Here is a 27,643-nt window from a genome sequence, read left to right on the forward strand (position 1 = left end):
TTTCCCCCAATACCACTGATACACAAGGTACTCGTCAAGTGCAGAACCAGCAACATGACACTGATCCTGGTGGCACCACAGTGGGCAAGGCAGACCGGGTACTCACAAATAATGGAAATGGCATAGGGAACACCCCACAAGTTCGGGAAAAGAAAGACTTACTCTCCATGCAAAACGGAGAAGTACTACACCCAGAGCCGGAGAGCCTCAGCCTAGCTGCATGGCTCCTGAAGACCTAGAATTTGCACACCTAAGGCTACCAGAGAGCACTATGCGGGTGCTACGAGAGGCAAGGAGTCCTACCACATGAAGGTGCTATGTGGCAAAATGGAAGAGGTTCCCACTATGGTGCAGCAAGAAAAAGCTGGACAAAAAGATGACCAGGGAATCAACTGTGCTAAAATATCTGACACACCTACTGAAAAAAAACTAAGTTCATCCTCGCTAAGGGTACACCTAGCAGCGATAGTAACCTACACAAGAGGAGAGACAGTAAAGCGCTTCTTTACATCACAAGTAGTGAAAAGATTCCTGGAAGCGGCTAAAAGGATAGCACCCCCCAAAAGGGTGCCACCACCGGCATGGAACCTTAATTTAGTACTAACACAGCTTATGAAGGCGCCTTTCGAACCCATTCATAAGACATCACTACAAATGCTCACAATGAAGACTGCCTTTCTAGTGACAATCACCTTGCTGCGCAGTGTAAGGGAACTGCAAGCGCTAACACTGCAAGACCCCTACATTCAAATACACAATGATAGGGTGGTAATGAGAACTGACCCACACTTTATGCCAAAGGTGGTGTCTAGGTTTCACATTTCTTTCAGAAACCATCCACAAGCGCAGAGAGGGTACTGCGCACCCTCACCGCTAGAAGAGCAGTAATGCATTACATGGAAAGTACTAAAGAGCACAGGAAAACAAAGCAGTTCTTTGTGTTCTTTGCTAGCAGTTTCCGGAGTAGACCAGTAACGAAGGGAACCATCACACGATGGATCGCACAAACTATACAATTCTGCCACAAACAGGCAGGCCAAGAACTAGCAGGGGGGCACGATCCCACTCTACCAGGAAGAAGGGAGCGACAATAGCCTTCCTGGCTAACACACCCACTCAAGACATATGCCTGGCGGCTACATGGGCTTCAGTGCACACGTTCACTAAGCACTACTGTGTGGATATACAAATGAACAAGGAATCACAAGTAGGACAGAAGGTGCTTCAACATATATTCAACAACCAACGCTCATCTTCCACCCAGCCGCCACAAACATAACAAAACCGCTACAAAGTCTATGCACAGCATAGTGAATCCAGAAAGATTCACACTGCAAAACGAATAGTTTCTTACCTTTCGGTGTAGTTTTGCAGCTTGAAGATCTTTCTGGATTCACTAGCGAACCCACCCAACTCCGCCAGAAAGATGAGGCAGGAGAAGAAGGTGGAAATACAAGGACAATATAGAAACCGACACCTTAAAGGACAAAGTGGAAAAATCGCTTACTTTGAGGAAGAACTAGAAAACATTGCAAAAGGATTCACAAACAGAACACAAAAACAAGAAAAAAAGAATCCGAAGATGACGCCCAAAGGTGTGAGCTTCCGCAGGAAGCCTGCAGATGTCACAGGAAGTACACCGAAAGGTGGGACGTCCACGCCCACCTGGGGTACGAAAAAAAGAAAGAAAAGACTACGATTCCGGACCCAACCACAAGACCGCGGAATAATGCACAGCAAAGTAAATCCAGAAAGATCTTCAAGCTGCAAAACTACACCGGGTAAGAAACTATTCGATTTGCCTTGTGTGGATGCCAATGCTGATTTATCTTATATGAAATCTCATCCTAGATCCATGATCTACAGGGCTTCATTTAACAAAGATACACCGATTGCTTAACTGCTCATGTCAAAACATTCTTTTTTTAAAGATGATGATAAACACAAGTGGTAGCCATATGATTGTCAGAAGGCTAAGTGGTCCGATAATTTAATAATTGAGCTATAAAAACAAAGAGATCTAATGAGTTCTTTCTTTTTTTTTTTTTCCCCCTCCCATTACCCCAACCCATTTTCAGAGTTTGGTAGTTCACATGACCCGGCAGACGATGGGACCATTAAAATAGGCCACCAAAGGAAATAATTGTCTACATTAGATTCTGACTAAGAAGAATTTTCATCACTTTGCATCATGAAAGTTGCTGTTGAGGGTTGCTGCCATGGGGAGCTGGATAAGATTTATGAAACCATCCAGTTTCTGGAGAAGAAAGAAAACCTCAAGATTGACCTGTTGCTGTGCTGTGGGGATTTCCAGGCCGTGCGGAATGAGGGTGACATGAAATGCATGGCAGTGCCACAAAAGTACAGACAAATGCAGACCTTCTACAAGTGAGTGATTTGCGAGAGCAACATGCCTTGTTTTTTCGATGTGGAAGCAGAAAAGATGAGTAATTCATGCACAAGAATAAATCGAGATTTTGTTATGTTGGATGGTTGCTTGCCAGCTACTCTTAGGTTGAAGCTGCCTGAAAACACTGGGATAGGGGTCAGGGACGAGGGACTGAGGGAACCGCTTTGTCTTTAAATTTCTTTGTTCAAAGTTCTGCCATTTGGTAATGCACTTTACGTTGATTTCTCAGACATGATCCTTCATTCTAACTTGATCCTTCCGGGGCGTAAAAAACCTGGACATTTTTAAATACAGTTCATTTATATTGGCTCTGTGTTTATCACCTATGTGACCTGCAGGTTACACATTTGCATCCCAAAAAGACCAGCTCATCCATGCCAGTTGTGTAAATTGATTATCATGAGTAATTAAAGTGCTTACATTAAAGAAAATCTGTTCTATGAATCATGATGCAAAAAGTATATTTCAACATTTTCCATTTACCATCCAAGTGATCTCCAGTCATCATTTTGTCTTAATACACAAATTAACCATTCATGGCTTCAGCTACCTGGCACAGTGCTGGAGATTACCATGTCCAGGACTGGATACAAAGCTTGATGTGACATGACTGATCAAAAAAAATCAAAATGTGTTCTCTAAATTAGAACACCATATGCTAAATGGTGTCTTAACTGGTGGTTGTGGTAGTAGTTGTACCTCAGGTAAGAAACGGAGTTGCAGTATTCCAGATGAGCTATTTACATTGATATGTACATTTTATAGGTGAATCACAATCTCCCTTTACTGCTACTTTCATAATCTTTTTGCTCTCCACTATTCCTTTTGTTCTCCCATAGCCATGTCACATTGTTTATTACTTTGATGTCATCCACTATGGGAACTCAAATACTAAAAAATAAGGGGAATTTGTACTGCTGTTTCCATCGCTACATCATCTTTTTGCACAGGATGTTGCTCTAATGTGGCATGTGGTGTAACTGTTCTGTTTGTGTGAGAAGAGCTTGCACTACAGCTGCCCATGCTGTACATTTTCTGTTTGTGTTAATAGTATTATCTTTTCGTACAGACATAAAAATGATGGACTTTGTTGATGTGAGTTTACAAAGCATTCCCTTTGACGTCTAACAGCCTCCCTTCTGTTGCAGGTATTACTCTGGTGAGAAAAAGGCACCAGTTCTGACTATCTTCATTGGGGGAAATCATGAAGCCTCTAATCACTTGCAGGAGTTGCCCTATGGTGGCTGGGTCGCCCCCAACATTTATTACCTCGGTATGTTGTCATGTATTTGTGTGTGTTATTTATTTAATGGTTGTTTGCACTTTGTATCTGTCTGCGTATGGCCTGGTATTGGCTGACAGACAATGTATATATAGTGAACCAAAACAAATAAAAGTTGTGGTGCTCTGGATTCCTCGTGCATAGAATTGCATGCGCAGCCATCGGATTAGAGGTCCCACAAATCAATTTTTTTCAATTGTTTCATTTTCAAGTGTTGTTGTTTTAAATCTTGGCATTACAAATACAAACCAGTGAAGCTATCATAGCACATTTAAGGCAAATGCATATATTACTAGTACACACTTTGAGCTTCACTTGTATATAATGTGAATGGTGAAAATGACATGGTCAAAGAAGCATGTTCTAACTTGCAATCACGAAAGAAAGCGAAAGTGTTAGGCCAAAAGTCCCCCTGAATGACATTAGTTGCCGTGTTCTGCCCTGTGGGTTTTTCTAGTTAGCCGTGTTTTTTTCCTCCAGTGAACTTGACAATTTGTGAGATCTGTCTTTGCTTTCAGAGCGAAGAATTACGCATTTGAACAGTCTTAAGTTTAAAATAAAATCGTAGTTCGTGACTACCGAAAAATACTAAATTTGCACAAGTATAAGTTTATCTTTATGAATCGGACCCTGTGCATACAACGTATATTTTGCAACAATCCTTTCTAATATCATCATTGGCGATGCGGTTCTTGAAAAGAGAAGTCAATTTGCAGGAAGCAGTCTGTATTGATTTATTTTCAGCAGCACTGAATGTTTTGGAAGTAAGCTGATTAAAATATGTATATTCTCTCTGACTAGCAAAGCTGACAACTACTCAACCCAGACCGTATTTAGCTGAGTTTCCATTACAGTTCTAATGAGCTACACTTTAAAACCTTCTTTATTTTTGTTGTAACTTTTCAGGCTATGCTGGAGTTGTGAACTATCGTGGGGTTCGTATTGGGGGTCTGTCTGGAATTTTCAAATCTCACGATTATAAGAAAGGTAAATATAAATGTCAAGTACACAAAATCAAGCTCTGCTGACTGATACCACGTTATCGTATTGAGTGTACAATACACCGATCCTGATCTAAGATGAAGATTTCTTTATTTTTGTTGATGGAATTCTTCTCAAATCATCTTTAAACCGGAAATAATTCTGCCAAAGTTTGATCTGTTAAGTGGTTATCTTGGCTGCGTGGCTGGTATGTGGTTGTGTGCACTGTCGATTCACTGCTAGTGGAAAACTGTAGAAAAGTATTGGCATGGGAACAAGAGTTTTTACATTTCTTTCAGGAGTAAAATAAATTCCAGCTGAGGTAATAATGAACCTACGGTGATTAAAATATACTACCAGATATAACTCGCATTAATTTCTTTTTGAAGGATGGGTTACCTGCAGCACAGTACATTCCCCTGCTGGTTGTGTTGGGGCTTAGGACCATATGTTTCCTCCCTCAAAGCGCTTTTAATAACTGGATTATGTGACTCTCATTCGTGGTTATTTGGTGCATGTTTGGAATCTCTTAAAGTGGTGCCAGAAAAAAGTTTGAAGTATAAATGGCAAGAAGATTGAAGAGATGCCGTTTTCAGATGGGGAAGCATCCTCCAACCAGTGCAGTACAAAAAACCGTTTTCTCAAGGGAATAATTTGTTATTTATTTCTCCTATGTAATTTAGATTAGCAATAATTAAAAGCAAAACTATATAAAAAGGAGGATCACCAAATGAGTATACATTTGTGTGCCAATTCAAATATTGAAAACCTTCCAATAACAAGTCCTTAGGCAGTAGATTCAGTTCAAAAGATCTTCATTTTATCAATCACAGTTCATTTCATACTTGTACTAATATTCCAATAGATGTGCTGTATTCCATAGTTTAAATCAGACTCCACATATTAAATCAGCCGACGCGCTTTGTCCTCCAGGGACATCATCAGGGCTCTAATTTTTAGAAAACATGTGCTGTCTTGATAATCCTTGATCTTCTCTTCTTATGGCTCACTCTAGTCTTATTACTGCTTGTTTTGGCTATTTATTGCCAGTAGATAATCTGTCATGCTACGCTGATCAATCTGTGATATTTCCGGTTTGATTCATCGTAGTTGTTCGCTTTTATGCAGAAAATATCTAATATACCATGCCTGTTTGTGTGGACTTAATTCTGTTCACTGATCCTTAATCTTCGATTGGAATTTCTATCTCTGGCCGTGTTTTTAGTGGTTACATTCTCTACATGTTCTTCCTGCCGTTGATCGTCTCTATCTGAGTAGTTCGTTCTACTTCTGGGCGGCCCGATGGCTGAACTGGGGTGGTGGAGTGAGCTAAAGACTGATGATGGTTATGAACCCGAAACCAGTCCCAGGATGCTTGTTTCCGGTCCAGGGAAGACATGCCTTGGTAGTTCGGGCTGGACTGTTCCCATGAGGCACAGGGTCAGACCGATTTGCATATGGCCAGGTCTGAACTGGGGTGGTGGAGTGAGCTAAAGAATGATGATGGCTTAAACCCAGATCAGTTGACTGGGGCGAGTGTTTGATTTTTGCTCAAACGCTCCGTCGATCATCCCCTTTGGTATCGCTAGTGATTTGCTAGGCATAGTACATACAAATTTTAACTTGATAGCATCATCTGTTGTGATTAGGAGCACTTCAGTAAGTGTGCCAGCTGAAAATTGTGTTCACGTTTCAAGTTGTCTTTTTAGGTCGAGCCTAGACAGCGCTTGGTCTGTCTGGAAGATCTGTTGTATGTACTTTGTGGGATCTGGAGACCAGCCCTAGGACTTGTCTGCTTCCGCCTTTGCTAAGGGACTTTTTTTGTGTTCAACTGCCTCTATTTAACCGTCTTTATAGAAAACGGTCATTAGCGGTCTGTAAAATAACAATTGCTTTCTGCTTGGGGACTTTCTTTTTAATTTTTCTGGCAACTACCTCTATTTAACTTTCTTGATAGAAAACGACCAGCAGAGGTCAGTAAAATACCAGAATCACTTTAGCATTCCCTAGATTTCAGGCCATAGAAACTTGTATTCAACGAGCACCCGTAGACCATATTTTTTTCAAATCTTGTATTTTCAGTGGTATGACCACCGAAGGGGCTGATTTTATATTAAAAACCGCTTTGGACAATACAATTTCCAGCTGATAGGCAGTGTTTCTCTCCATGTGTTCCCATACCTGGTGTGTTAAGCAGTGTGGGGCTTACTTTACGGGCATGGTAAAGCACAGTAGATGTTTTACCATCCAGTCTAAATACATATAAGATTCCAAAGGCGAGACCGATTGCATTGCAAATGCTTGTTTCTTTTTTCAGGCCATTTTGAATATCCACCGTACAACCAGCAGACAATGAGGAGTGCCTATCATGTGAGAAACATAGACGTATTCAAATTGAAACAGGTTGGTGGTAAAGAATCTTGGGATTGGGAATTGGTTGCGGGTCTGAGAATGGTCATAAAGGATTTTAAATACAGCAGCTTGGTGGCTAATGCTTTACTATTCTGCTATATTTTAAAATAAAAAAATGGCACTTAAATAGTCCCTCTACGACTTTGCAGTGGCAGGAGACTTAATTTACTATTTTATATTTCTTAATTAATTGATTTGGCGTCCGTGACCAATCTGAACGTAACTTCCCACAATCAAAATTAAAGATGCATGTGTTGCTTTAGGAAACTTTAATTTGGGTTTGTCGCATGAGGTCAACACATCTAAATATGGCTTTTCCAAGGCTCCAGGTTACCAGGGTCAAGTAGTATTCAAGTTAGGCACTGACTCTCTTCTATAACACTCTCACAATACATACTGGTACAAGTGTAGGTTTAGGTTTAAAGGTCCAGGGGAGAGGGCTGTCAAAGCCACCTCACCAAAAGCCTGATGGGGACATATCTGTAAACCTGGTGGTGGCATGTGACCACTATGCCCCTAAACGATGCCACAGAATTATTTTGTAAGGCTCATTTCTCCAGTCTAGCGTTTACTCAATTTATCAAGTTAATTGATATGTACTTAAAAGCTCTAATGATTTGTTTGTGTTCCTGCTATGCATGGAAATCTTTTTGGACACCCGATGTGTATGCATGAATAACCTGTTTATAAAGATAGCAGGTGTTCGCATTGTATCATACGTCTGCTGTAAGCATTTCTATAGTGGTTAATTTTATGTTCCCCTCTGTGCCTGGCAGTAAAAGGTGAATTGGAAGAATTCCTGATATGTTGCTGGCATTGAAATGCCCTATGGTGGCATTTTCCTTTTAGGGGGATAGGGAATACTCTATTTGTCACTGCCTGTTGTCCCGACCTAAAAAAGTAGGCTGTCACATCAGTTATAATCATTGTTTCAAGTGTTTTCCACTAGGGTTGAAAATTTATTTTAGTATGGGTTTAAATTGAGTTTTTCAGCAGCTACCTTGTATTTTATAACTGCTTATGGTTCTCTGCTATACATCTCTGTGGCATTGCAGGGCTCTCTTGAGACTCGACCTTGGAATAGTGCACACTCTTCTAGGGTCAGTGGATCTAGATATTTCTGCAGTGCAGTTAAGGTTGGGTGACTACCTTCCTCCAGGTCATTACGGACAATATTTCCATTCCTTGGCGTGTGATAGTCTAATGCAATTTGTTTCGGAGTCCTGTTGTGCTTCAGTAACCTCTACAGCCGGCTGAGGCCTAGAACGTAATCCCAGCAGAGTTTGTTGAGTAACACATGCTTGTCGAACACCTAGGATGAAGACACCCACTAAATGGTATTGAAAAAATGATTTGGACTTTTGAGAGCATGCAATTGTCTCTTGTGCTGTTGTGGGCTAAAGAATGGACCTGATCGATGTGTTGGTTTTCCTGGGCTGCTTTCACTGTCAAGGTTTTAGTAATTCTTTTTACATGTTATCTTTCTTCTTTTTAATAACCAGCTGTGTTATGTGACTGGTTGCAAGTTGAGGGTTAGTTGGTTGGTTTTGATTGTCTTGTACATATCTTCTGATGTGACATTTTCTTATGGAAAGCCTTAGTTTGTCTTTTCACCAAACTTTCACGGTTTTGTAATCTAAGCTGAAGCAGCCTATGGACATCTTCCTGTCGCATGACTGGCCTAGGAGCATCTATCATTACGGTAACAAAAAGCAACTGTTCAAGATGAAGTCCTTTCTGCGCCAAGAAGTGGAGTCTAACACCTTGGGCAGCCCTGCCGCATCTGAGCTCCTGCAGCACTTAAAGCCCACCTTTTGGTTTGCTGCGCATCTGCATGTTAAATTTGCAGCTTTCATGCAACATCAGGTAATCCACATTCTACCTTGAAAGCTTTACTTAAATAACGCTTCCTTGACATTCCTTCACTGAGCCTTTATGAAAAGATGATAGGATTCATTTGGTGCCTCAAACAATGTATGAAATGTAGCACCCAAGTCCTCTGCACTCCCTTTGATGAGTCTTCTAATTTAGGGAGCGCTAATGCCCTTTCACAGAGGTACAGAATATTTCAATTTTAAGGTGTGTTTTTATCACCTGAGTGTTCTTGTAGTGTCCCTGTCCATGTTCCTGTTGTTTCTACAGGCACTTTTGTTTGTTTCTACACCAGGTTTAGAAATCTGATCTTTACAAGACTGCTGGGAAAAAAAGTCTCAGGTTGCAAAGCATTCAGAATGCCTCAGCCAGAACTCTGTTAGGCCTTAGGACATTCAGCCATGTTTCAGGTTTAATTTGACAACTGTACTGGTTACCTATCCAGCAAAGGATTCGTTTTACGGTGATCTTAATCATGTACAAAATAGATTAAGGACGGGGGTTTAAATTCCTGAAATAGCACTTCAGTAAATACCATCTGTGATCTTCCTTGATTTGGGCAACAAATCATCTCTGACATCTCAAATTAAAATATAAGGAATGAGAAGTCATGGGCTTCTACCCCTGGAAAGATGCAGTACAAACCATCTGAAATTTCTGAAGAACTTTGAAACCTTGTTCTAGTCATAATATCTCCTGTATAGCTACAGGTTAATATGTATTGTTCCTTAATAGTACTGTGAGGCCCATTACTGGGTAAGCATTGCACTTTATAACTACCTGCGTGATAATATAATACTTTTTAGCAATTTCTCTCTCAAATCAACTTTTTAAGATATATTTGTTATTAAAATATATAATCTAAGTTTGTTTGATTAAATCCTGGTTTACTTGCCAAAATAGAATGTTTTTGGTTCCGGTTTAGATTCAAGACACCAGATGGAGGGAGCGGGACTTTTACTCTAGCCACGATAAACACGTATCCGTGTTTTCGGGACCAAGCTGGCTCTGCATTATTATCGCCTTGCTTTAGCATATACAAGGTGTAGGAAATGTATCCGCAAAATTACTGATACAGGACTACCCACAACACTGGCGTCTCTTTATTTTCTATGAGTATACATACAGGCCATTACACAAACTTTATTTTCCTTGACTCCCCGCGAACTTGGTTACCTTTCCGTGTTGGAATTATCACCGGAATTGGGCCACACTTACTTTGGATACAGCAAATAAGCCCGGAGGAGTTGTAGAACACAGATGTTCTACAATGAAACACGTGTCGGCTGGCTGTGTGTAACCTGCACCTGATGACCAATTAAAAGGGAGAACATATACTCCGGAATTTACTGCAACGTTGGATGGTTTCTTCAGAAAATTTACTTACACATTGTGTGTTGTTACTTTGAGTGCGCAGGACTTTTTGAAGTTGTATTTGTGTGGCTTGCTCCACACTGATTGAGGTGTTTTTAAGGGTCTCCCCTCCCTGACAGCACCTTTCCAATTCATTGCACCTATTTACCGATAGAACGTTAATACTGCTAGAGCGCCACCACTTCCTGCCTACTAAAACCAGTTTCCTTTTCATGCCAAAATAGAATGTTTTACCTATTACTTGATTAAAATGTAAGACTAATCTATCCCAGGTATTGAGTACTTTTGAGTAATAGACCGGTTATATTTCATATAGTGGAAACTCAAAACATGGCTTGTGGATGTTGGTGCTAATTTACAATCTTTTTAACACCCAATTGGGTATGAACATTTTCTGTGGTTTAACAGCAAATTTCATCTACGAAAAACCCTCTCCAACCATTTTGTTTGTCCCACATTCTTATTGCATCAAAAGTTATCACATCCACGAAATATGCTTATATTGACATTGCTGCGCTTTGCATGAGCAGTAAGGAGTGGGTGGCATGGTAGCCCATCACTGTTTGTTAGCCCATCACTGTTTGTGTGTGATATTGTCTTTGTTAGGAACTAGATGTATTGTGGCTCCCCAGATAAAAGCAGTTTCTTTATTGCTATTCCCCCCCCCCGTCCCCACTTCGTATCCTCCGTGTCCCACAACCTCAAAGTAGGATTGAAAAATCCTAAAAGAGCTAAAATTCCCTTTGTCGAACTGTGCTAAAAAATTCCTTGTTTCTATATTCTGCATACGCCGTGTGAGTTCCTTGTAGCATATCAACAGAAATGCTTATGCGCCGAGTTCAACTATTTGACCTCTGTATCCAAAATTACCCACTGTAGTGGCCTTACATTTGATCTTGAAAACGGTAATATTTAGAGTACAAGAAACAAATCTGGATTGGTAGATTGTACCTCATTGGCTGCTGTTCCAGCATATTTTGAAGGGTGCTAGAACAGATAATATCCTTGCAAAATGTGTTTGGTTCCACGTGCTGACCAAAGGGCACCTAGAAATTTACTTCTACAAGGGAATGGAGATAATGTGGCATGGTAGTGCAATTGTATTTGAACAGAAACATTTCGAATTAAGAAACCGTGGTATATGTATAGGTAACTTGTTAAGTGCTATGATTACTGTACATCCTTGACGTAAATATCTAAACCTCTACTTGAGTCCATTATTTTCTTTTCCTGTGGCTAATCCAGCCTGTTTATGCCTTTAAGTGAGAACAGAATGATGGTTTAAATAAACATATGGGTAAATGTTTGTAAGTTATTTAATGCTGTGTTTTCTATTTTCAGACCAACAATGGTAATGAACTTCCAAAATCTACTAAGTTTTTAGCTTTGGACAAATGCCTGCCACACCGAGATTTCCTGCAGGTACTGTGTGATCACTCAACTTATATATAATTCATATAAGTGAGTTCTGCTCTATGTGTATGTGATTGCATGTTCTTTGTTCTAATATTCTTTGAGTTGCCACTTTTGATATTTATGGTTGAAATGTAATCGTGGCTTCTGCCACTGTGTCTCACATAGGTGGTAGACATCAATCATGACCCTAGTAAACCAGAAGACAAACTAGAGTATGATATCGAATGGCTGGCAATCCTGAAGGCCACTAACCAGTTGGTTAACGTCACACCAAAGATGTGGAACATGCCAGAAAACAACGGCCTCCATGCTAGGTAAGTCACAAAGTACCTACAGGATCCTTGCACTTAATAGCTAGTAAACGATAGCTCTTCATATCTGCGGTAATGGTTTGATTACCTTCTCTTAAAAATAGCTAGTAAACGATAGCTCTTCATATCTGCGGTAATGGTTTGATTACCTTCTCTTAAAAATGCAATTGTTTCTTCAGCTTCCACTATTCAAAAAAAGTACAGTAAGAAGTAAAAGAACGGCCTTGATGCCACTCCTCGTATGCCATGCATGTTTTTCATGGTTTGCCATTGCATGGCTAAGCAGTCCCTCAGCCCCGGGGCATTTGAAGGATGGTTACTTTGTCCCATTTGTATTCCTATTAGGTTTTGGTGATGGCGCTCAAGTATACTTTTTTTTTTTTTTTTAGACTTGAACCAGTGTGTTCTCTGATGTGTTTACTTTGCTGAAACGCCATCTTGTACTTACTGTATGGATGCCTTAACCTGTTATGAAGTGGCATTTATTAATTACCCTTGAAGGTTAATTTCCTTTTACATTTGTTTGCTGCAGTGAGAACACTGGATTTTTCGTTTTTGTTATCACAAAGTAGAGATGTGCACCTCATCGACTCTTTTTTTATAAAGGTGCATCAAAAATAGTGGTACTTTAAAAAACAAAATACCTACAATATTTTGCTAAGTGGACGTGTGTTCTCCACTTTCAATGCAAACTTCACCTTCAGAATCATTTTCATAACCATCTTCTCCATGGTGCACTACAGTCTATTCAGGCAAAGACCCATCTCCCTTCTTTCATATTTTCACTAGCAGCCCGTGCCGACGTTGTCTGGGTATGAATTGCTGCCGGCCAGTAGTATATTGCTTTGTAGGATTTCGTTTTTGATAGCATTTCTTATCTGTGACCGGCCTGTGAAACTCTCCGATTCACAGTGCACTGCTGATGCACTTAAGAGTGCGCGTTCAGTAGTGTGTGAACTAGAGTTTCCCTACTTTATTTTTCCTTGCAATATTATATAGCGCGAACTCGACAACCTGGCATGAGCACAATTTACATTACAGAAGAACACATTCATTTGTGGTAGGCACGGAGAGACAAAGCGATTTGCCTGGAATCACAGGATGTTGAGCTGATGCCGAGATTCGAATGTAGCGCCTCAGCTCTAAAGTTCGCAATTCTAGAACTTGTGGCGGGAGGTGTGTCTAAAAGTGTATGTCGGTGCTGGCCATCAATGAGAGAGACCTGTGCATTTTTCAAATGGGTGGTGGAAAAAATATGAGTATGTTGTTAGAGATGTGGGCCGCCGTGCCACCAATGTACTTACCGGGGGAAGGGTAAACACCCATTATTCCGCAACTCTCTTTCCGCATACCATCACTCCGCATACTTTCATTACGAAAGTACCATGACTCCGCAGTGCCATTATAACGAATCGCATTACATTTTTATATGCTTTTACCACGCAGACATTTACAATGAAATTCGTTGTAAATGCATGAATGGTAAAAGCATGTTTTTTTAAAATGTTTGGATAAGGTAAGTATGGGTATAGGGGTATATGTTTTGGGGTGTTTGGGAATTTTAAGGGTTCGGATATAGTTTTGGGTTATGGGGTACAGGGGTAGTTTTAGGGTTAGGTATGGGTTTTGGGGTACAGGGGTATTTTTAGGGTTCAGGGCTAGGTTTGGGTTTTGGGGTACAGGGGTATTTTTAGGGTTCAGGGCTAGGTTTGGGTTTTGGGGTGCAGGGGTATTAAGGGTTCAGGGCTAGGTTTGAGTTTTGGAGTACAGGGGTATTTTTAGGATTCAGAGCTAGTTTTGGGGTACAGGGGTATTTTAGGGTTCAGGTGTAGGTTTGGGTTTTGGGGTATAGGGTTATTTTTAGGGTTCAGGGCTAGGTTTGGGTTTTGGGGTACACGGGTATTTTAGGGTTCAGGGGTAGGTTTGGGTTTTGAGGTACAGGGGTATTTATAGGGTTCAGGGCTAGGTTTGGGTTTTGGGGTACAGGGGTATTTTCAGGGTTCAGGGGTAGGTTTGGGTTTTGAGGTACAGGGGTATTTATAGGGTACAGGGCTAGGTTTGGGATTTGGGGTACAGGGGTATTTTTGGGGTTTAGGGATAGGTTTGGGTTTTGGGGTACAGGGTATATTTATAGGGTTAAGATGGGTTAGTGTTTAAGGGTGTTGGGGTATTTTAAGGAGTACAGGTGGGTTATGATTATGGGTGCAGGGGTATTTAAAGGGAGCAGGGTGGGATTAGCACACGGTATTAGACAATGCATGAAGGGCAGAACGTACCACACGCCCCCAGCGTTTGTCACGCCCCCAGCACAGGCCCACAGCACAATGCAGACACGCCAACAAGGGACTACTTTGCTGGCACAGTTATTTTACCTTTTAAATGTATATGGTGGGCGTCTGCATAGCCTATGTCCTTCTGCTGCAACTGCCCTTTCCAACGCTGTATTGGGTGTTGTGATTGGTGCTGTGGTTCCTGAGATTACCCGCCTCAAAGGTTTGGGCTCTCTTTATTATATTAGTATGGATAAGTGTTACTTCATTATGACTTTTTTTTTCTACCCCAGCTGGTGGTAACTCACACAAAGGTGGACCTATTGACTTGCCAAAGCCTGTTTCCTGTTAAAATCCACCTTTCCACTCTGAATGTACTTTAACCAAAATAGGTCTTATTTTTAATCAAGGTAACACTGTATGTATACAATGTTCGCAAAACAGATGCACGAGGGAGCATTGTCTAATGTCCAGGCTTCATTGGCGCTACTCTATGCTGTCATATCTTTTTTTACCATAGCAGGAGTCCTCATACCAATATGAGATGACATTTAATGAAGGAGGAGCCAGATGAATTGTGTTTTTTTGGATAAGGGGTGGTAGAGGTGAAGGAACAGGAGGAGGTTTGAGAGGAAGACCGAGAGAAATGGGAAAAGGAACAAAAGAATGAGAGGAGAACAAGTGGAAGAGATGGGAGGAGAAGGATCTTGGGGCATTGAGAGGAACAGAAAGGATACGTTTGAGAAAAGAGGAGAATTGGGAGAAGGCAGTAGAAAAGGAGGAGAAAAATACTTTGAGGTTTGAGTTTTAATCTGTATTTTCACAATGCTGCAGTTTACTTTGGTATTTTTGTGAAGACACTAGTCTAGAATGGTCTTTTATCTACATCCAGGCTATGTCTATGAGCTTAAAACCATTCACTTTATTCCCTTGGTGTGCGTGGCTGTAAGTTTTGCAGGCGGGGCATTTTTTCAAATCTTGCCTGACATAGTTTCAGTTAGTAAATTGGTTAGAGCCTGGTCCTCACATAATTATTTTTGTGAAGTGTCCTTACTTCATTGGCTATTAAAATGGAGTTTGCATGCTATTGGCATGCGCTTATCTACCAGTTGGTACCCTTTACCCTTACAATTTCTGATCCAGGTTACGTAGCCTTACAGAAATATTTTGTTGACACTGAGAAAATTCCTAAGGCGGAACCTTGTCCCAGGGCTCTGGAACGCCTTTGCGGGTTTCTTTTACTTATCCTCTTGCTTGGCTCTGGTAGCTCATATCATGAATTGTTTTTCAGCAGTTTGTGTAGTCATCCTCAGTTTTCAATGGCTGACCTGCATAACTTATTTGTCTCTCGTTTGAGCAACTGCTGGAGTGCAACTAGCTGTGTGCAGTACGATACGTACAAGTCTGTCCAGAGCCATCTTGGTTGCATACAGAGTAAGTGGCAATGAATTTTATCATTAGGAAAATATCTGGAGGTTAGAATCAGGGTGTTGACCACTGAATGAAGCATCAAACTACCCCATTCAGCTAGTGAGGTACAAATAATTCACCCCCCCCCCCCCCTCCCCAACCCCCTATCAAAAGATTCCCCACATGCAGATGATCCCTCTCTGACTTTAAGTAGCTTTGGGGAAGGTATAGGTACCTTGTTGAACCCTACCACTTTTTACCTCTATCTGAAGCCCAAAGTTCCAGTTACCCTATCACAACTTTCATGTCTGGTCCCAGTGTTGGACAAGGTGGCTCCAGCAGGGGTATGACCTATGGACTATTACCCCATGTTCTCCTTGCCACAGCACAAAGACCTCGAGAAGGACCAGGATATCCATTCCCACTCAACCAAACTATTGTGACCAAGATGGAAGGGCTTTCCTTTGTGACCTCAGCCACAGAATGAATACTTCTGCTTTTAGTTGGCCCACAACTCCCCAACCTTTGCTAACCTTAAACTATAATTCCTCTAACTCGTCAGGAAATTTGAAGTAAGCATTTCTCTTGAGCTCAGCATCTCAATGTAACCAATAACTTATGCCAGGGTGGTGTCTGCAGTAAGGAAAGTCAATGTCGTCCTTGGCCACCAGCATCCAGGCCACCCCTGCCCACTTTTGGCATCCCAAGGGCATATGAAGGAGAGTAGAGGAGCCTTTCTTTCTGAGCTGAACACTAAGTCATAATCTAGGGAAAGATCTACTTTAATTTTTAAACCAGTCAATCATAAAAAAAAACCTGAAAGCTCGTACTCGCTGGAAGTGGGCAAGAAGGGTGAGGGGTAGCAGGAAAAAGGGGTGAATCAAAAACCTAGAAAGAATATGTAAGCCACATAATTATATTTAACTGAAGCACTGGTTAAAGATGGAACTGTGCATATTTCAGCTTGAATCAGTCAAAGAGAAACACAATTTGCCCAGATCTGTCCTGGAACTCCTGAGGAGACTTGGCCTGTATGAAATTGTATGTTTACCCTCCCCACATGAAGATGATCAGGGGCACAAGGTGATTGAGGCGTTGAAATGTTTGTAAGCATGTAACAATCAACACACTCTTCTGGATCAGTCAACGCAAGTTAGGAAAGGTATGTGCAGCCCCTGAAGTTCAGAACCCTAATGTTGCCGCAGGTCTCGTACCTAGCTCTTAGTAAAGCATCCCTTAGGTCACTAATTTCCATCCAGCACCTTAGATTTTAGCTGCCCCACTGTTTCGATCCTAGAAGCTCCCTGCACCTCCATCACCTCAGAAAAGGGTGGTGTCCCTAAAACAGTCTTTCTTCCATTCCATTTCTGTTCCAACTATGTTCTTCTTGACAGATTTGGCTCTAGACCTGGAACTCATTTCTCTGTTTGACTGCCTTTTGGCTTCATTTTCTTTAAATTCGTGTCCATCACTGAAACCCAATGTTCAATAATGTTGGTGGTAGCCAGAGGTCTTCAACCTGTCAAAGGGTCCACATGGGGTGGTGGGCCTTACTTGATCCCTGGGTGGCAAGCGTCCCATGCGCTGGCCAAGATGAGCATCATGCTGATAACAGTACTTTGCTTTAAATGAAGAAAAAAAACATGAGGGTCAGTAAGCCACTCTGCAATGGGCTACCACTATCCTCTTTTGTCATTTACACCCTGGCTGGGAGTAGGTGTCCAAGGAGAAGGGATTCCAGATATTACTCAAATTCGCACCACCCCACCCCTACCATCACCCCCCCCCCCCATCCCCCCCCCCCCCCCTCTGATCTTACAGTGAATACTTACACACTTTAGTAAGGCCTGGCTGGCCAAAATGGTAAGTTTGGGTATTCTATGTAATTGCATTTTTAAAAAGGGTAACTGAAATTAACTGGAATGTTAACACGTGTTCGAGTCATGTAGGCTGCTCAATTCATATCTGTGCATAGATCACCGCCTAGTGTTGGGTCCGGATGATTGCACATTGTTGTCCTGGAAGAGTCTTCGAAGTATCACAAGATAGGTGGCTCCTCCCTTGGACTACAGTGCGCATGGGCATCCTCTCCATGCTCAGATTGTTTTTTTCCGCCATTAGGTTCAGATGTACTTTCCAGCACTCCAAGTTTGGAATCAAGATAACATTTTAGAAAGGCCAAAAGGCCTTCGGTTTTCGTCGGTATTGTTCGCAAACGGTACCGATAACCTTCTTTAACATTAGTTTGCACTCTCAGGTCGTCGAATCGGGCCGTTAGGCCTTCTCGAAGCCACGTGGACAGAATGTTGATGGAAAGAAGCCTATTCAAATACTGCCCACAGTGCAGCTTGAAACATCCAGTGTGCAACAAATGCTTGTCTCCAGATCATAAAGAAGACAATTGCCTAGCTTGTGCCCAGTTCCGGTCCAAAAACGATCGGGAATCGACGGGCGGCAAGGCAAGAAATGCATAGGTCGTCACCAGAGCCCGAGAATATCTTCGAAGAAGAACTGGTTGACGCCAAAGACTCTGATCAAGAGGGAGATCAATTCTCCGAGCACGACTCTGAATATTATATAGACGACGAAGAACAGATTGTCGAATAATGCGAACAAGATATCGTAGCTGTCGAAGACGACTCCGATGTCGACGAGGGGCGAACCATGAGTACACCGCCCCATACAGACACTACACAGATATCAGAGACTCAGGTCGAGGCATCGCCAACAGGCCTTAGCCAAGATCAAGATACTGGTTCTACAGCCCTGCCATACCGCCCGGCTAAGAACATACAAAAAGAGCCTTCTGAGACACGTAATTCAAGGCCGGTTCCATTGAAACCGAAACTCATCGACACAACAGTCTTCGGACCGAACGTCGTCGAACTGAAGGTGATAAAGCCAAGGGGCGCCGACCCGAAGGGCACCATTCCATTACACCTTTGAAGCCAAAGGCCGTCGAATCGACCTCAAAGCCAAAGCCTGTCTACTCGGGCAAATCTAGTTCGACTGTCGAAAAAGGAAAGCAGCCTGTCGACGAAGGCCAAAGGGGTACGCCCAAGGCGGTCGCCGAACCAAAACCTAAGGTAGACCACACCAAATCGGTCGAGCCGCAGCCCATCGATCCAAACAGGGGCATCGAGCCAAAGACGCAGGCTCTGAAGACACCTCTACCACCTAAAGAGGTTACTGAACCGACGAAACCGCTCGGTCCAAAAACAGTGGTGAAACCTGTAAAAGACGTCGAACCGACAAAACCTGTCGGCAAGCCTCAAAAACCGATCCAAGCACCAAAAGCGGTTGAACCGAGTAAAGGCATCGAACCGAAGAAAGTCAAACCAAACACTACGGTGCCAAGGCTAAAGACTGTGGAAGAGGAGATCATCCATCCAGACCCATCCACAGAAGATCAGTCAAAACTATATATTGACCCAAATACTGGGAAAGTGACTGTTTATAAAAGGAAGAAAAGACCAGTGCCTAGTGAAGGCTTTTCTAAAATTCCACACAAATAGAAGAGAGACTGTGCTACCTCTCCTATTCTTTTCCAACCTATCTCTCCAGCTATGCCTGCTACTCCATACACACCATACTCACCTGCACACTCTGACTACAACCAAGATCAGGATGCAGATGTGGGTTTTGGAGATCTACAAAACCCATATGTAGACCCCATTACACAACCAGGGGAGGGTGGGGCTGGGGGGGGTGGAGGTGAGCCAGACAATGAGGGGGCTCTACCCATTACAGACCCTACTGTATACCTGCTAAGCCATCACCCACAGAAGACACAGTGGCTTTTAACTCCTTAATAGACAGAGCTGCAAGCTACCATAATGTAGACATGTATTCTGATGCTATAGAAGAGGACTTCCTATTTGATACGCTGGCAACATCAGAAAGAAGTGTCAAAACTCTCCCCATGTTAAAGGGCGTCCTAAAGCACGCAAATGACATCGTCAAAGACACTGCTAGGGCACGTGTCATCAACCCTAGAATAGAGAAGAAGTATAGGGCTGCACCAGTAGACCTTGTACATCAAGGGGCAACTGCCTTTAGACTCATTGGTGGTATCCAATGCACGAAAGCGTGCAAATTCACAAACCACTGTAGAGGCTCCTCCTCCTAAAAAGGAGTCTAAGATTTTAGAAGCATCAGGCAAAAGAGTAGCAGCTCAAGCAGCAAACTCATGGAGAATAGCCAATACACAGGCCTTGCTGGCCAGATATGACTGGGCACACTATGATACTTTAGAGGGACTTCTCCAATACTTACCCGAGCCTTACAAAGAGCAGGCAGATTAACTTATACAAGAGGGAAAGCTCATCACCAATGCCTCCATTAAGTGTGCTCTAGACGCAGCAGATACAGCTACCAGATCTATTAACACAAGCATACTGCTTAGAAGGCACGCATGGCTTCGCATATCTGGATTCAAAAATGAAGTACAGGCCACAATTCTTAACCAGCCTATAAATCCAGATTTCTTGTTCGGTCCAGCAGTTGACTCAATTCTGGACAAAATGAAAAAGGACAACGAAACGGCAAAGTACATGGGAGCCCTTCAGTCCCAACAACACAGAGACTCCTTTCTTCGCTCAAGTTATAGAGGAGGAGCGCGACGTAACACATCGCAGCAATCCTCCACTTACAAAACTAATACGCAATCCTCATACAATAAAAACACAAACAGGGGTGGATACAGAGGAAATAATGCAAAGGGCAGGGGTTGTGGAGGCAATGCCAATAGATCCTCCACTAACACCAAACAGTGACTTCTTGGCACTACCCCCAGACCATATAACACCGGTCGGGGGAAGACTACTGCAATTCCTGCCAGTCTGGTTAAACATCACTACAGACAGGTGGGTAAGGCAAATTATCCAACATGGCTATTGCCTAAAACTCACGTCAACACCACCCAACATACCACCTGTGCACCGTCCCATGTCGCAGAAACATATAACATTACTGCAGCAAGAGGTCATCAGTATGCTACAAAAGGGGGCCATAGAACCAGTCCCACTACAACACCAAGGAACGGGAGTATACTCACTATACTTCCTCATTCCGAAAAAGGACTGTTAACTCAGACCAATATTAGACCTCAGGCCCCTCAACCTGTACATATTGTCAGAGCACTTTCATATGCTCACGCTCCAACAAGTCTTACCACTGCTTCGCTAGGGAGACTTCCTAGCAACTCTAGACCTTAAAGACGCATACTTTCATATACCAATACACCCTGCTCACAGAAAGTATCTAAGGTTCACTATTCAAGGACAGCACTACCAGTTCAAAGTCCTACCATTCGGTGTAACAGCTTCACGGGTGTTCACCAAATGCCTAGCAACAGTGCCGGCACATCTCAGGAGACAACACATTCATGTGTACCCATATCTGGACGATTGGCTAATACACGCGCCATCAGCCCAGCAATGTGCCAGCCACATGTCAAAGACCATTCATCTCCTGCACAGCCTAGGCTTCTCGCTAAACTACCCGAAGGCGCACCTGCAACCCTCCCACGTCCAACTGTACCTGGGAGCAACAATAGATACACTAGCAGCGAAGGCATATCCGAATGCAGCACGAATAAACGGAATGCAAATGCTAATCCAAAAGTTCAGACCTCAACACTCATTGCCAGCTAGAGTGTCTATGCAACTCATAGGCATGATGGCCTCGTGCATATTCATAGTCCCTCATGCCATGATGGCCTCGTGCATATTCATAGTCCCTCATGCCAGGTTACACATGCATCCGCTACAGGAGTGCCTAGCAAGGCAGTGGAACCAGGCTCGGGGGCAATTACGGGACCTAGTGTTGGTGACCAGTCGAGCATGCAACTCTCTGCATTGGTGGAACCCACAAAACCTTTGCAAAGGACGACTGTTCCAAGAGCCTGTCCCACAAATAGTGTTGACAGCGGACGCATCCCTGCTAGGCTGGGGAGCCCATGTCCTGTATTACACAGTTCAGGGACTATGGACTATACAACAGAAAAAGATGCACATCAACCTTCTGGAGTTGACGGCGGTCTTTCTAGCCCTAAAAGCATTCAAAAAACACTTATGCAACAAGACTGTGTTGATCCGGACGGACAACATGACAGCTATGTATTCTATTCAAAAACAAGGAGGAACACACTCCCCACAGCTGTCGCACCTAGCTCAAAGCATGTGGAAATGGGCCATTCAGAGGAACTTGCTTCTCATGGCAGAACACCACCCAGGCAAAGACAATCAAATAGCCGACCTGCTCAGCAGGCACAGTCAACAGATGCACGAATGGGAGATTCACCTCAATGTGCCATTCTTCCGGCAGTGGGGACAACCGGAGATAGATCTGTTTGCCACAAGCGAAAACACAAAATGCCAGTACTTTGCCGCCAGGTTCCCACATCCGCAGTCGCAGGGCAATGTGATATGGATGAACTGGTCAGGCAAATTTGCGTACGCTTTTCCCCCCAGCTCCATTAATACCGCTAGTGGCACGCAAAATGCGCCAACATTCGCTGACGCTAATCCTAGTTGCTCCCACATGGGCGAGGCAACCATGGTACACGACGTTCCTAGAACTGTCAGTGGTGCCTCATCAAAGACTGCGACTAACACCCAGTCTTGTAACTCCGAACCATGGCGAAATCCAACACCCAGGCCGCAACAGCTGAACCTGGCGATCTGGCTCCTGAGATCCTAGAGTTTGGATACTTGAACTTGCCTCCAGACTGCATGAATATTATCAAAGAGGCAAGAAGACCCACTACCACGGCATGTTATGCAGCTAAGTGGAAACGCTTCGTCATTTACTGCAGTAACAACGACATGAACCTATTAGACGCTTCGACACAAAACATCATTTGCTATCTCTTGCACCTACAACGTTGCAATTTAGCCTACTCATCCATCAAGATACGTCTAGCTGTGTTAGCAGCATATCTCCAAAACAGGCAACACCTTTCACTATTTAGAGTGCCAGCAATTAAGGCATTTATGGAGGGACTTAAACGAGTAATTCCCCCAAGGCACCCATCTTCACCAGTCTGGAATCTAAACATTGTTTTAACCAGACTTATGGGACCACCTTTTGAACCACTACACTCATGCGAACTACAATTCCTTACTTGGAAGGTGGCTTTCCTTATTGCCATTACTTCACTTAGAAGAGTTAATGAGCTGCAAGCCCTAACTATTCAAGAGCCATTCATTCAAGTACATGCAAATAGAGTAGTTCTCAGAACGAAACCCTAAATTAATGCCAAAAGTGGTATCCCATTTTCATATAAATCAAACAATAGACCTGCCAGTGTTCTTTCAAAACCCTCAGACGGTTGCTGAAAGGGACTTGCATACTCTAGATGTCAAAAGAGCTCTGCTTTACTATATAGATAGGACAAAAGAGTTGTTTGTTGCTTTCTCACCACAAGACAAAGGCAACCCTATTTCAAAATCAGGTATAGCCAGATGGATCGTTAAGTGCATTCAGATATGTTACTTAAAGGCAAAACGCACCTTAACAGTTCCCCCTAGGGCGCATTCTACACGCAAACTAGGGGTATCCATGCTTTCCTAGGAAATATTCCTTTACATGAAATTTGTAGAGCAGCCACATGGACAACCATACATACATTTACCAAACACTACTGTGTAGATGTATATTCCAAACAGCAAGGTGCTGTAGGACAGGCTGTTCTCAAAACTCTTTTTCAGACTGCTGCAGCTGGCACAGGCAGCCACCGCTAGGGGAGATACTGCTATACATTCTATGCACAGATATGAATTCAGCAGCCCACATGCCTCGAACGGAATATGCTACTTACCAGTATGCATCTGTTCTTGGCATGTAGGGCTGCTGACATTCAAATCGCCCACCCGCCTCCCCGGTGCCTGTCGCAGCTGTAGCATTCACTCTTTGCATGGACATCTCTTACTGTACTATACTCCATCTCTGCCACAATGGCAAAAAACAATCTGAGCATGGAGAGGATTCCCATGCGCACTGTAGTCCAAGGGAGGAGCCACCTATCTCGTGATACTACAAAGACTCTTCCAGGACAACAATGTGCAATCATCCGGACCCAACACTAGGCGGCGATCTATGCACAGAAATGAATGTCCGCAGCCCTACATGCCAAGAACAGATGCATACTGGTAAGTAGCATATTCCTTAAACATTGCCAATGAATTTGAAGAAAACACTGGGCGCAAGGGCAGCATTAAAAGAATTTGAAGACCACTGCCCTATACAATAGTGTTTGAGACAACTACCACAAATCCTACTTGATGCTTTTTCGAATTCCAGCCTTGCAGTTATATTCATTTTCCCACAGAGGCTAACCGCTACTGTTGGAAAGTGGGTTATTGGTAGGGGCAAATGTAGGTCTGCCACTGGCAATAAGACCACTAACACATGATGGGAATCAGCATAGGTCTTAGAAATTACTCCTTTGCTCAACCCTTGGTAACGTGGCTGCGAGCAGACCGGCTTAACTTAAGACCGGTATGTAAAGCATTTAAAAACACCATTTCACTACATAATTAAGACACAACACAAAATAAAAATCCAACATCAATTTATAAAAATAGATAATATTTTTATCTTTTAAATGACACCAAAACTAAAACAATCCACTGTAGGGAACCAGAGATATGAATTTTTCCTTCTAGTGCTTAAAAACCAACAGTGCCCCTTTTAGTCATTTCGGTTTTTAGGTCTCGTAGCGATACAGCGCGTCAGCGCTGTACTCGCCGAGATCTTATGTCAGGGACCATGCTTCCCAGGAGACAGCCTGGGCCACGCGCATTGCCTCTTCAAGGAGGCGATTTCCGCTGGCCACGCGCGCGCGAACGCGCTCGCCGTGTCTGTCTCCTGGGAAGCGCAGCATACATACACAGGCACACTTCCCCCTGCACGCATGCGCACACACAGGAGCGCACATGCACGCACACACACATACAGAGACCCCCGTTGCGCCCGCACACACACACACGCTCCCCGTCACACACACACACACACACACGCTCGCGCACACAAGCGCACCGGCCCCCCGTCCCACTTACCGCCAGTCCGGTGTTCTCCGCGGGGCTCCGCCCGAGGGAGAGCCCCGCGTCACTGTGAATTATGTCCGCCTTCCAGCGCGTGGAAGATCCGAGGCCGGGGCCAATGGATTCCGAGAACGAGGCTGACGTCACAGCACCCCTCCCCGCCCCCTCCTCCGACGCCGCCGTCCTGGAATTAAGGTTTGAGGGCAAATGAACCACTGTATTCCATTGTGTTTTCCCTTCAGAAATGAGCACAGAAAGACATTGTTTAGGTCGTTTCATGTGGTTTCATAATTACTGTTTAGAGTATTACGTATTCCCTTGAAAAGATGCGTGCGGTACTGTGCTTTTGCATATGAATATTTGGCGCCTCTTCAAAATGCACGGAACCTTTACATTTCAGGTTCAGTCCCGTGGCTCTCAGATTACATGGAGGAATAGCTCATCAAGTCCAGGTATTTTCCGTTGCATGCTGGGAGGAATTGTAGTCCCTCCTGACGGACCCATAATACCAGAACTCCAGATCCCAGAATACGAAGGAAATGTCTGCATTGGATGAACTACACACTCATGGAAGGGAGAAAGGCAGAGCTCTGGTGTCGCTCTGCGCCCCAAACCCTTCCCAGCCGGGGACCTGGCAAAGCCACCCCCTTGTCTGCTTTTCACCTATCGATCCTGTCTGTGTGTTCAGAGTCCTCGTAATTAAATCGCTTTTCAAAATTAGGGTTATAACCTGGGGGAGGCGGCGGGACAGGACATAGGTTAATAAAATGACGCACAATATAAAATTAAATATGCCACTAGCCGTAAAAAGTGTAAAAAATAATAATTAAAAAACGCATCTTGCGACGTGCCGCTTTTTAATGATGGTTTTAGGCCCCAAGACATCATAACGGGGCGAGTGGCGCAGCTCCTGCATAATGAGGCGCGCTAAACTCAAAGGGCGTGGGGGAGGGGCGGGAATCTGACAGGCCGGGACCTGCCAATGGAAGGTAGAAGAAGGAGGGGGGCGGAGGGGAGTCAGATCTGTCCAATTCATTGAGGTTAGCCCCACAGGGCCCGTTAAAGGCAGTATCTGCGCACGTGACAACCCCTGGAAAACACATTTCGACCTATTGTTCTAACCACATTCACAGCTGTTTGGGGTAAATCAAATGTGCAGCTTTCGTGGGGATTCTGTTCACCTCGCCACAGAGGGAATCAGATACCTCCCAGGGAGACTGCATCATGTCGGTTTCTAAATTATCAAGCCAGAGTCGAGATGTCATTATCCTGTCAGTGTCATCAGCCCTGTGCTGCCGACACGCCACCCAAAGCAAGGTTTGTATTTAGTGCGATTTATTCATCACACGCTACAGTGATTGACCTGCATAGGATGTTGCACGCAGAAAACCGGAAGCACCGTATTTATTCTAGGTAGAGATACAGATAACTCGATACTGTTGTGTAGCAGATGTGGACACTGTAATGGACTGCACTGATCGGGTGGAGACTGACCTTGCGAGACTGTTATCGTCCTAAAAAAAACATAACAGTGGTTTCTAAAGTTCAGTGCATGGTGAACGTTAGCACCGCACCACTGAAAAATATCTGATCTTAATAAGAAACGGGCATATAAATACCTTTTAAAATGAACCTACAGAAAAGAAACACTTCCTGTTTGTCTCCTTTACTATGTTTCACTGTTTATTGTAATTATACTTCCATTTATATAGCGCTTACTACCCATGAGCAGGCGTCGAAACGCATTTCGGCGAGTAGCACGCTACTCCAGAGCCCAAAAAGGATTAGTGGTGAATTAGTATCGGGAAATATGAAATCCATTTGAGTGATGGGCCTGTGAGTCTGGTTTTTGGATTGAAAAGGGATAGCGAAGTGATGGCTTTGCATACACCGCCACTGCCATACACACACGGACACCATCACTGCCATGCACACACGGACCCCATCACTGCCATGCACACACGGACACCACCACTGCCATGCACACACGGACACCACCACTGCCATGCACACACGGACACCGCCACTGCCATGCACACAGGGACACCATCACTGCCATACACACACGGACACCATCACTGCCATGCACACAGGGACACCGCCACTGCCATGCACACACGGACACCACCACTGCCATGCACACACGGACACCACCACTGCCATGCACACACGGACACCACCACTGCCATGCACACACGGACACCGCCACTGCCATGCACACACGGACACCGCCACTGCCATGCACACACGGACACCATCACTGCCATGCACACAGGTACACCGCCACTGCCATGCACACACGGACACCACCACTGCCATGCACACACGGACACCACCACTGCCATGCACACACGCACACCACAACTGCCATGCACACACGCACACCACAACTGCCATGCACACACGGACACCACCACTGCCATGCACACACGGACACCACCACTGCCATGCACACACGGACACCACCACTGCCATGCACACACGGACACCACCACTGCCATGCACACACGGACACCACCACTGCCATGCACACACGGACACCACCACTGCCATGCACACACGCACACCACAACTGCCATGCACACACGGACACCACCACTGCCATGCACACACGGACACCACCACTGCCATGCACACACGGACACCACCACTGGCATACACACAGGGAAACCACCACTGCCATACACACACGGACACCATCACTGCCATGCACACACGGACACCACCACTGCCATGCACACACGGACACCACCACTGCCATGCACACACGGACACCACCACTGCCATGCACACACGCACACCACCACTGCCATGCACACACGCACACCACAACTGCCATGCACACACGGACACCACCA

General features: G+C 44.0%; 1 protein-coding gene across 2 annotated transcripts in view; it reads left to right on the top strand.

Annotated features, from left to right (window-relative positions):
• DBR1 (debranching RNA lariats 1) overlaps positions 1 to 27,643 on the top strand; it is an 80,563-nt gene that overhangs the window by 41,668 nt on the left and 11,252 nt on the right. For both annotated transcript variants that reach the window (XM_086955483.1, XM_086955484.1), the window contains exons 2-8: positions 2,079 to 2,388; positions 3,559 to 3,683; positions 4,599 to 4,679; positions 6,991 to 7,076; positions 8,727 to 8,951; positions 11,673 to 11,753; positions 11,913 to 12,061. In XM_086955483.1, coding sequence (XP_086811609.1) covers positions 2,192 to 2,388; positions 3,559 to 3,683; positions 4,599 to 4,679; positions 6,991 to 7,076; positions 8,727 to 8,951; positions 11,673 to 11,753; positions 11,913 to 12,061 — 944 coding nt within the window. In that variant the 5' untranslated portion in view covers positions 2,079 to 2,191. The remainder of the gene's footprint in view (positions 1 to 2,078; positions 2,389 to 3,558; positions 3,684 to 4,598; positions 4,680 to 6,990; positions 7,077 to 8,726; positions 8,952 to 11,672; positions 11,754 to 11,912; positions 12,062 to 27,643) is intronic.

The sequence above is a fragment of the Lissotriton vulgaris genome, chromosome 2_1 (assembly GCF_964263255.1).
Source record: "Lissotriton vulgaris chromosome 2_1, aLisVul1.2, whole genome shotgun sequence".
In the NCBI taxonomy this organism is placed as follows: Eukaryota; Metazoa; Chordata; class Amphibia; order Caudata; family Salamandridae; genus Lissotriton; species Lissotriton vulgaris.